At 45.0% G+C, this 11570-nt stretch overlaps 1 protein-coding gene across 2 annotated transcripts in view; it reads right to left on the reverse strand.

Annotated features, from left to right (window-relative positions):
* Positions 1 to 10907, reverse strand: part of bard1 (BRCA1 associated RING domain 1) — a 38801-nt gene extending 27894 nt beyond the window's left edge. For both annotated transcript variants that reach the window (XM_041868738.2, XM_041868737.2), the window contains exons 1-7: positions 10674 to 10907; positions 10474 to 10530; positions 10167 to 10321; positions 7890 to 9013; positions 7034 to 7114; positions 6091 to 6266; positions 112 to 238 (exon numbers count right to left, since the gene is read on the reverse strand). In XM_041868738.2, coding sequence (XP_041724672.2) covers positions 112 to 238; positions 6091 to 6266; positions 7034 to 7114; positions 7890 to 9013; positions 10167 to 10321; positions 10474 to 10530; positions 10674 to 10762 — 1809 coding nt within the window. In that variant the 5' untranslated portion in view covers positions 10763 to 10907. The remainder of the gene's footprint in view (positions 1 to 111; positions 239 to 6090; positions 6267 to 7033; positions 7115 to 7889; positions 9014 to 10166; positions 10322 to 10473; positions 10531 to 10673) is intronic.
* Between the last annotated feature and the right edge of the window lie 663 nt (positions 10908 to 11570).

Consider the following 11570-nt stretch of genomic DNA (forward strand, 5'->3'; position numbering starts at 1 on the left):
CACAACTTCCTGCTCTTTCCATAGTTTGGGAAAAGTGCATGCAGTGCTAGAAGGTAATGGTTGATGTAACATTGATTGTGTGTGAGAACAGTGATGGGCTGATGGCCATACCTTATTGAGGCTGGGTGGAAGACTGAGAGGTGAGTTGACTGGGTGGGGTCCTTCAGAGGCCGCCCGAAGGATTGCCTGCATCTCTGGGCTCACGGCGTAGTCCACAGGGCGAAGGCCAAACATATTCCTGTTAGACAGAGATACAGACCGTCTCCGTCACAAACCTGAACCATGTCAACACTGTCTGGGTATCCTGCTACACTTGTCTCTTGTGACAGACTAGTACCATCTAGTAGCTGGAGAGTAATGCATCGTTCTGGGTGCCAAGATTAGGGTTATACCGACATGGATGGTAACAAACTCACTCGGTGACAATATGATACAAGACATTAGTGCATGGATTTACATAGGGCTATGAGGATCCAGTGAACAGCAATGCAGCGCCGAGACACAGACACAGAAGACAAAGTGAAACAGCACTTTCCTGAAGGAGGAGGGGAAGAAGGGATGAGAAAAAGGAGGAGAAGAAGAACAGGTTGGTGCATAAAGATTAGGCGTCAGCAAAGATAACACCTGGGGGACAATTAATAGGTCCAATGGTCCATAAAATATTTCAATTGGATTCCTAACCCTCCCCCGCCCACCTACACAGAGATAAACACACAAATGTGCATGCATGCACGCACATGCACAGACACATACTGTAGACGCGCATACGTACACATGCACAAAAACACGCACAGATAGACACACACACATTCCCACTGAAAGGAAGTGCATCGTTTTGGTTTATGGAACAGCACACCAACAGAACAGCTAAATAAAAGTGAAATGCATGGAAAATTGCTTTGGGTAGGTGGTGTAGTGTGTGTATCTAAGGGGTGTGGGTAACCACTGAAACCAAGCCTTTCATACTGATAAGTGAAAATTCATTAATTTATCAATTCAGATCTGAATGCAGATCACAGTAGTTGCATAGTGTTTTGTCCCCCCCCAAATAAAAAACTGCTCAAATTTCCTCCATCTACATTTGACAAACCTTGCTAGAAATGAATAGGCCAGATGTTTTGTTAGTTATATCTGTAAGTAAATAGCCCATTGAGATCATATTTTATTGATCCTGATACATGTGAGGATCCAAGCCAAGACAACGACAGACAGACGAGGTACCAGAAACCCGATGCATGGCTTTGTGCAGCTCTCAGTGCAGCTGGGGAAGCAAGGCAATCAGCTGTGAATGCCCCCAGAACACCTTGTGTCTGGCAGTGCTGGGAGAGAGGCATGTCATCTGCATTAACAGACAATACGTGCCTCCATCCCTGGCAAACACACACATTCTTTTGGCATTTATCTTACATTTTTTGAACAAAATATATCCATCTCTCGTGTTTTTTTGTTTAACGTTATACACCTTTTCATATTGAATACTGCCCTGTTGGATAGGGCTTGCAAGTTAAAAGCAGAGTGCAATCAAAAACAAAAAGCATTGTATTTGGGACCAATCATTCACTAAACCTCAACTAAATCTTGTAATGAATAATGCGGAAATTGAGCAAGTTGAGTAAAAATACACCTAATGGAACAGCGGGGACTGTGAAGAGACTTACACAAAGGGTACAGACACACGCATACAAGCGCTAGCACACACACGTACATTGTAATATTGTTGTATGGTGGTGTTATACATTTTGTATTGTAGATATGTAGTGGTGTAATAATGTTATATGATGTACTAGGGTTAGGTTTTGGGGTTAGGGAAAATAGGATTTGTGAATGGGACTGAATTGTGTGTCACCACAAGATTAGTTATACAAGACTGTGTGTGCGAGGCAGCGTGTGTTCATCCCTGTGTGTGTTTGTGTGTGGAGACAATTGATAGTATGTGACGGGGAAGGGTTGCATTTTTCTTGTGGCATCATGACAGATTGTCTCTTTTGCCTTGCAGACGACTAGCAGGAAGGCAGGGTAAACCTGCTGTCGCTAACCTCCGTCGCCAAGGACCCGGGGGCCAACCACTACAGCACATCAACATGATGAGAAGTGGGGAAAAGAGGAGGGACGGAGAGAGAAAAAAGATAGAGGGGAAAAAGATAAATGAAAGGATAGCGAGAGAGAAGATAGAGAAAAATAGATAATCGTTCCTTCAGCTCTCCGTTAACGATCGTCCGTCGATCAGCATCAAATAATATGCGAGCGTCCTCACACACACCAGCCCCTTCCCACCCCACTGATGTATTCTGCCCCTACCCGCCCCATGAGGTCACATGACTTGACCATCAAACAACTAATCAGTGTCCGGCTGTCCAACTACACTGCTCAAAAAAATTAATGGAACACTTAAACAACACAATGTAACTCCAAGTCAATCACACTTCTGTGAAATCAAACTGTCCACTTAGGAAGCAACACTGATTGACAATACATTTCACATGCTGTTGTGCAAATGGAATAGACAACAGGTGGAAATTATAGGCAATTAGCAAGACACCCCCAATAAAGAAGTGGTTCTACAGGTGGTGACCACAGACCACTTCTCAGTTCCTATGCTTCCTGGCTGATGTTTTGGTCACTTTTGAATGCTGGCGGTGCTTTCACTCTAGTGGTAGCATGAGACGGAGTCTACAACCCACACAAGTGGCTCAGGTAGTGCAGCTCATCCAGGATGGCACATCAATGCGAGCTGTGGCAAGAAGGTTTGCTGTGTCTGTCAGCGTAGTGTCCAGAGCATGGAGGCGCTACCAGGAGACAGGCCAGTACATCAGGAGACGTGGAGGAGGCCGTAGGAGGGCAACAACCCAGCAGCAGGACTGCTACCTCCGCCTTTGTGCAAGGAGGAGCAGGAGGAGCACTGCCAGAGCCCTGCAAAATGACCTCCAGCAGGCCACAAATGTGCATGTGTCTGCTCAAACGGTCAGAAACAGACTCCATGAGGGTGGTATGAGGGCCCAACGTCCACAGGTGGGGGTTGTGCTTACAGCCCAACACCGTGCAGGACGTTTGGCATTTGCCAGAGAACACCAAGATTGGCAAATTCGCCACTGGCGCCCTGTGGTCCTCACAGATGAAAGCAGGTTCACACTGAGCACATGTGACAGAGTCTGGAGACGCCGTGGAGAACGTTCTGCTGCCTGCAACATCCTCCAACATGACCGGTTTGGCGGTGGGTCATTTTGACTTGTTTTAAGGACATTACAACAAAGTTGGATCAGCCTGTAGTGTGGTTTTCCACTTTAATTTTGAGGGTGACTCCAAATCCAGACCTCCATGGATTGATACATTTGATTTCCATTGATAATTTGTGTGTGATTTTGTTGTCAGCACATTCAACTATGTAAAGTTAAAAGTATTTAATAAGATTATTTCATTCATTCAGATCTAGGATGTGTTATTTTAGTGTTCCCTTTATTTTTTTGAGCAGTGTATAATTGTGACTGGCTGTCCGCTACTGCACGTCATGCAAAATGAACTCACGGTATTTGTGACTGGTGAGGTAGGCCAACTGTCTGGTGCTGTCACGTTGAATACGTTGATCTTATATGTGTGGTTTCCTACAGAATGGGCCACTTCTACTATACACAGGATTAGGTGTAATTTTTGCCAAGCAGAGTGTGCAGAGTATGGTGAAAAGGTATACTTTTATTTACAAAGCCATTTTGGGTTTACTACCATTTTATTTGGGCATTTTTACTCTTAAGAAATGTGGTGGGTGCTCCCTTCGTTCACAGGACTTTATCCTGCTAACTGTTCCAAATGTCCGAACTGAATTTGGTAAAAGGGCTTTTATGTACTCTGCGCCATCGGCTTGGAACGCCTTTCAAAATAGTTTGAAACTGGAAGAACTTGACCCGATTGGTGTTTTTAAATAATTGATGAAGGATTGTTGCTGATTCCTTGACGTATCAATGTTTTTAATTTGCTGTTTTATGATTTCGTTATACTCCTGTGATTTCTATTTTTTTACTAGATTACTTGTAGTTTTTCATGTTGTCTGTCTGTAATTGTGTAATGACTTGGTGCTGCCTATCTTGGCCAGGACGCTCTTGAAAAAGAGATTTCAAATCTCAAAATGAGCCCTTCCTGGTTAAATAGAGAAATAAAATAAAAGTAAAGACTCAGTGCTTCAAAATGTTCTCGTACACCGTAGTTGGAGGAAACATAGGAAAGTTATGCTGCTTTAAAAGTTGATTCACTTGTTATACCACTTAAAAAGACAAGTAGGAGAAAATGCCCTTTGAAAGAGTTATGATAGAGAACTCTTCGTTTACACACCCCACCCACACATGTAAACGCATGTGAGTCAGCATGGAATTGTCCTTCAGAAAGTAGTCTCTCTAATTAAAACCAGCAAAATTCAGGGCAGCAATGTTTTTGAGAGCTGTAGCAACACTTTTGCAGTTGTCCATAGCTATATCATTCCATACATCTGTGGTAGCAAAGATGATCTATATACTGACCAGGGAAGAGCCCATTCTGTTATAGACAGAAGTCTGTGACATGCAGACCAATCAGGACTAATCTCTTGGCATGTCCAACCACTCCATTATCTCAACCAATCATGACTAGCGAGGATCCTGTCTTTCTCCCTAGGCTGATTTACGGATCCCATACAAGTTAGTAATTAAGGAACATAAAAGATCCCATGTTCAAGAAGGCATTTCTGCAAAAACGAATCATCATCATCGTCGTCGTTGATTTATTCAGGGAAAAAACCCATTGAGACCAGGGTCTCATTCCCAAGGGTGCTCTGATCTCAGCAATACAACCACCAACAGAATATAAAACAAAACAGCAACCAAAACATCAAATTTAAGAAAAACAGTTACATTCCTTAGCTACTAGGTCCTCAATCAGCACCCTATACTGCCCGAGCAGCACCAGAACATCCAATTGTAATGAGTTCTGCAAATTGTTCCAGCAGTGAGGTGCATTAAAACTAAAAGCGGATTTACCTAATTCGGTGGAGACCTGAGGAACATCAAGAGTTAACCCTGTGAAAGGTTTGGTATCTCATGTTTTTATACTTCAACAACGAAGTTCGGTAAGTCGGAAGCTTGTGTAGTAGAGCTTTGTAAACAAAAAGAGAATAGTGAAGTGATCTACGGGACTTTAATGAGGACCAGCCAACCTTTTGATACAGGATGCAGTGATGAGTATTAAAACTGTCACCTGTGATAAAGCGAAGGGCGCTATGGTAGACGGCATCCAAAGGTTTAAGAGTAGTGGCTGCTGCATTCTGGTAAATGGTGTCATCATAGTCAAGAACTAGCAGGAAAGTTGACTGTACAATCTGCTTCCTGCTGTTTAGGGAGAGGCAAGATCTATTTCTAAAAAAGAAGCCCACTTTAAATCTTTGCCGTTTAACTACTGTACTACATACTGTAGCTCACCAGTATGTTTAAAAACATTTTAAATCCTTGTCAATCCAAAAGCCCAGATATTTATAGGCGGGAACCTGATCTTTGGGAGAATCAATCAATTAATAAATATGTAGTCCATCTGAATATTTTTTGCAAGAATTAGAGAACGTGTATTTAGTCTTGCCGACATTAAGTACAAGTTTGAAACTAACCAGGGATTTTTGTAAGGCAACAATGACAACTTGCAGCTCTAAAAACGCCTGGTCTACAGTTGGGGCAATGGCAAACGCCTCAGATCCTGTAACCGGTCACATATGTGACTAAGGGTTTCACTGTGGATAACTGCGTGCAGTCTGCCATACTCACAATACGCTCTACCATATTAATGTGTATAATGCCATGTGGGACGGGCCACAAGAGTCCCGTGACCGGGAGACCCATGGGGCGGCGCACAATTGGCCCAGCGTCGTCCAGGGTAGGGGAGGGAATGGCCGGCAGGGATGTAGCTCAGTTGGTAGAGCATGGCGTTTGCAACGCCAGGGTTGTGGGTTTGATTCCCACGGGAGGGCAGTATGAAAAATTTAAAAAGAATGTATGGACTAACTGTAAGTCGCTCTGGATAAGAGCGTCTGCTAAATGACTAAAATGTAAAAAAAGAATACATAAATTCATTCATACTCACAAGACGCTCTGTGAAGCCCCGTGCTGCAGCAGAAGCATGGCGATGCCAGTATGTCCGTTCCTGACAGCGTCGTGTAGAGGAGAATCGTTCTCATAGCCTGGTGTGTTCAACAGCACCCCTCCCCTCTCCACCAAGACCTCCACTACACCCTGGTGGCCCAGGTTACATGCCTCGTGCTGCAACACAGGACCAGCGTTATTACATACATTATACAGTAACTGCAAACTTCCTCTTACATACTGTCTCCTATTACTATGTAATACATATATTACTAGCACTGATGACATTATAAAAAGGTGCATTTCACTTGAATATTTAGCGCAATAAGACAAAGTCTATGGCTCATGAAACTACCTCTAACGTCCTTCATACTGGACACAGAAACATAAAAATGGTATCCACAAGTTCATCGGACTCTGGGGAAGTAGAATTTGCCAAAGGGCCAAAAGCCATAGATTAGTAATACTGTATGCTTATGTATAACAGCTCTTCTATCCGGCAGGGCAAAGTTAAAGACTGGCATGCTATACCAACATGTAGAACAGGGGTGCCAAAGGGGGTCAGGGGTGCCAAAGGGGGTCCAATCCGGCCATGGGTGGTTTGAGCAATCTTTTTTTACAAAAAGTGTTGGGGAGGAACGAACTCAATATACTTTAAATTGACTAAAGCCAAATTGAAACTGTGTCCAGCCCGCTAATAATCACTGAAATGAAAGATAGACAGTCAGGGAGCATCGGAAATTTCAAAAACAAATTTGGACGGCGAGGAAATATAACCAATTTTCAATGAGGCCTTGCGGACCTCGCTAAAGATCGAATGCAGCCCCCAGGGCAAAATGAGTTTGATACCCCTGCCCTGCATTCCTATCTGTCCCCTGATGTAGATGGTTGGTTGTATCTGCTGTCTAGACAGGGAGAGACTGAGGAGACAAGGCTTCACTCACCAGCGGTGTCCATCCAGCATTGTCTTTCAGGTTGGGGTCAGCCCCCTGGTCTAGGAGCTCCTTCACTGTCTTCACATCACCCTGCGAGAGTGAGAGAGACAGGCCACAGGTTTAATGTAAGTTGTTAAAGGTATGAACATGCCATCCAAACACAGTGGCTGATCCAAACTCATCTTAGACCAGCTGCTATTATCAATCAATTACTCTGTGAGGTTGAAAAAAGATGCATCAGACCACATGTCTACGGTCAGGTGTTAGAGATATGTCAACATGCTCTCCAAACACAGCAGCTGATCCTACACAGGCATCATGGGGCCTGCAGCTATCATCAATCAGGTTCACAGGTACAGAGTCAGTTACTAGAGACATGAGAACATGCCCTTCACACAACCAGTGTGGGTCCCAAATGGCAACCTAAGCACTATAAAGTGCAGTACTTTTACATAAGTATAGGGTGCCATTTGGGATGCAGACAGTAACACCATCAGAGAGATAGTCCCCAGGTTTTATGTTACTCTTGTATTTTATTGTAGTCCAAGGTTTTCTTCTGGGTGCCTTGTTGTGAATCTACCTTAAAATCAGACTTTCTAAATCTACCTGGTTGTGCGGTGTGGTTCTCTAACGCCCCATAGTACTACTCTTTGCTGATCAGACAAGCATTCCATTCCCAGCCCTGAGAGCTTAACATAGGCCCTGTAAACACAGCTGTAATCCCTGCCTGGATCCTCCCGAGGTAATCAAAGTCCCAACGCTGTGAATGATTGATAATAGCAGCAGGTCTGGGATCAGCTGCTACATGTTGACATGTCTCTAACAACTGACCCTGAGCCTGTGACCCATGTCATGTTAATCTCACCTTTATTGCTGCCAGGTGTAGGGCTGTCTCTCCCTTGTGGTTTCTCTTCACCACCGCTGGGCTGTTCTGTGACAGTCTGCCTGGGGACCTCTTCCCCAGGGGGGCTGGGGAACATGGGCTGCAGCCCCGCTGCTGCTCTCCTCCTCTGGATCTCCTGGTGCTGGTGGGGGTGCAACCATGTCTGGGGCTGGCAGCAAGGGAGGGCGAGGGAGGGGTATGCAGGGCTGGGAGTGCAACCCTGTCCACTGCCGGACGTCTATACTGGCCGGGAGATGCCTTGGGTTTCTTTGGGGTACTCTGTGAGACGTTTTTCTCTTCCACACAGGATCTTTTGGGAGTGCGCTTAGGAGGGGAGGGCAGGTCAGGCTTTGTAGTCGTTTCTTCCTTTGGTTTGGAGTGCTGCTTGGCAGATAGCTTATCCAGCTGAGAAGGGGTGGTGTGTGGGCTTGGACCGTCCTGGTCCTCAGAGAGTGGGACGTTCTCTCCTGGCTGAACCACCTTCAGGATGCTTCTGCTGGGGCTGAGGATGATGGTGTCCCCCTGACGGAGATCCTCCTTCTGGGGCTCCACAGTGGCAGGCAGGGTGGCTGGGCTTTGGAAGGAAACTCTTTTACTAGACCTGCGCTCTCCTTCCTCTGTAATGACCTGCTCTTCTTCCTCTCTGACATCTCCCCTCTCTCCAGCAAAGCCCCACTGCTGGTTGATCGCCTCCAGCCTCTGTGTCTTGATATTCTGCTTGGTTTCTTTATGCGTGGTTGGTTTCTGCCAACCCCCGGCTGCAGGCTTCCTGACACCACCACCACCACAATTTCTCGTCTTCTTAGTCGCTTTCTTCTTCTTTTCATTGTTAGTCACCCTTTGAGGAGAGGAGGAACCAGAGTCTTGGGAGGAGGAGTTGAAGTTGAAGACAGACAGGTCTTTGCCTTTAGACTCAGGTAGTGTCGCAGGAGGTCTTGGAGCAGCTTTCACAGTCCCACTCCCAACCTCCGGTAGAGGCACTACCGCAGGCTTCTCTACTCGGCAGCGCACCTTACGGCTGCGGGGACTAAACCAGATCTTGAAGTTCTTCTTGTGCTTTAAGACAGATTTATCTGACTGCGCTGGTGGTGAAATGGGAAGGGCATCTGAAATGAGAACAGGAAAGAGAAAAATACTGTTAGGACACACAAACTGAAACCACACATCAAATCGACTCACCAAGGACAAAGACTATAATGGCATATGTGAAAGCAAGCGGTAAGGTAGCACTATAATTTTGTCTTTCCTTGTCACGGCACAATTTGTATTCCACTAGTATCACCTTTGGTTGCGACCTTGCTTGTCACATACCCAGCCTGTTCTGCCTATCAAGCTAGCTAGTATCTAATTTGGTGACCCAGAGGGGCATGTAGCTGCCAGTCAGTGTGTTCCTCTACCACTGCGACAACGTGACCATCACCCCTGTTTGTCAGAGCTCAGGTCTACAAGCTAAACACCACCATAGATAATGACATTGCATTATTACTGTCATTAACAGGTAGGCTGATGGGAGGGGGGGGATCACAGAGGGAATACATGGTAATACTGCCATTCGTGCTTAATGCTAAGGGATATAGGCCTACCTATGTAACTATACATCAGGACGCACAAGTCGTTGCAGTTCTGCATCCTGACGTACTATGCTGAATGCTCCCATATGTATTCTTTTGTAAATATATTCTGTTAATAGTTCACTAAAGTTTATTGCACCGTACTGGCCGCCTACTCGTCTTCTTTCAAGGAATACTTTCATTCATATCCTACAAGTTGTACCTACCTACAGGGGAAACAAAGTGAAAGCATAGTCATAATTATCATGTTGAGTGACACAGTCAGATGTTGCCTGTCCTCAGAGGAATAAACAGTCTAGGTTGTGGAAGAGCTCAGTGCTGTCTGTAAATCCTTTATCTTAAGGCTCGCGCACATCGCACTGAATATGGATCTAGCATTTGTCTGCCAATCGTTCAGCACGCTGTGTTTTATGTCTGACTGCCGACATTTTCACCCGATTCTACATGTAAAAAAACAAACAATCGGTAAGTACTCGGTTCACAAATTACAGCTGGTACTCTGTTCAGAGGTTCTAAGTACTCTCGGCCAGCAAACTCTATTGGTGTGTCTGAGACCTAATGATCATGTTCAGTGAAAGTCACGGTCATTATAATATTATAATCTGGGGGTGTTGTGAAAGGCAGTAGACACATTTCCATTCTAACCAATGGACAATAAAGTATTTATTATAGTCTAATAATAACGTACCTGAGTAATCGGAGTCAGTGGGATTGAGTAGTGAGTCTAGGTTGCCAAAGAGTTCTGTGATATTGCTGAGCTGTCTGTTGATCTGGATGTCTTTCACCCAGGCAGGACTGTGACACACCACACACCCCACTCCAGCTTGAGGACCAGCACACGACCTAGTAGTTAGTACAAAGAATCACAAGCCATTGATAACCTCAAGATAGTAAAAGAACAAGCCAAGTAAAGTGCAACGATCTGCTTCTACCAAGTGAGCCACTCCAAAAGGGACTGCATCGGCGCATGCGCGGCTATCCACTCACCCACTTACCTGCAAAGCATATGTTCACAAACTCCGAGGCACACGGGTTCGTTCATCAGTTTTGAACTGTAATGACAGTGTATCAAAGACATGAAAATAATAATGTAAATTAGATCTAACTACTATTATAAATGACATCAACAAGCTAACTAGTTAGCTAACAAGCAGCCGAACATGCTCATAAGTCAAGCTAACTGTAGGGTGTTTACCATTTTGAGCACAGCAGAAGTTTTCGAAAATGCGCGACAGCCTCCTTCGTTTTTGTCCAGCCTTCGTCAGTGCAAATATCAGGATCCATTTTCAAGTTAAATTTGTACACGTTTGATATATTTGAATGACGCTACAGCTGAGTTTTGCTGCTGTAGTTTCACTTCCTACTTTTTTGCTTCTCCCGCCAAAGCGTCAGGGACAAGGGCCTGTCCGTGATGTAACTGCGTAACCCCTCCACTCCTCCCTTTTCAGCGCCATCGAAAGCAGCCTCCTTCTTCTTTTTCTTTTTCTTTTTCTTCTTCTTCTGTGGATTTATTTGGCGGTTGGCAACGAACTTTAAGGTGCATTACCGCCACCAACTGGACTGGAGAGTGGACCAGAGACGGTGAAGGTCTAAATCCTACCCAATAATCTCGTCTCCCTAAGGAAACGAAATACATAATTAAATACTACATCCCCTGAAGATTTCCCCAGCAGTGCACTTAATCCTGGCTCTTCAACCCCATTACTCCTCAAATCTAATAACAATCGCTCCCTTTCTCTCACATATTTCTGGCACTGAAATAGTACATGTTCCACTGTCTCTATCTCCTCCTGACAATGATCACACCTCCCAGTCGGATGTTTCCCCACCACTTTCAATGTACTATTTAGCCTTGTGTGTCCCAGTCTCAGCCTTGTGACTACACTTTCCTTCCTTCTCTCTCGGCCCGAGGACATTCAACTTCTGATAGCCAGTGGGACAACCACTTTTCTTCCTTTTTTTTTATGGGGGGGTGGGGGAGGTGGGGGGTAGAAGGATTACTTTTATACTATTCCAGGTATTCCTTAAAGTGGTAGGGTTTCAAGTGTCTCCGGAAGGTGGTCAGTGACTCCACTGTCCTGGCGTCGTGAGG

This window comes from Coregonus clupeaformis, chromosome 40 (genome assembly GCF_020615455.1).
Source record: "Coregonus clupeaformis isolate EN_2021a chromosome 40, ASM2061545v1, whole genome shotgun sequence".
NCBI lineage: Eukaryota > Metazoa > Chordata > Actinopteri > Salmoniformes > Salmonidae > Coregonus > Coregonus clupeaformis.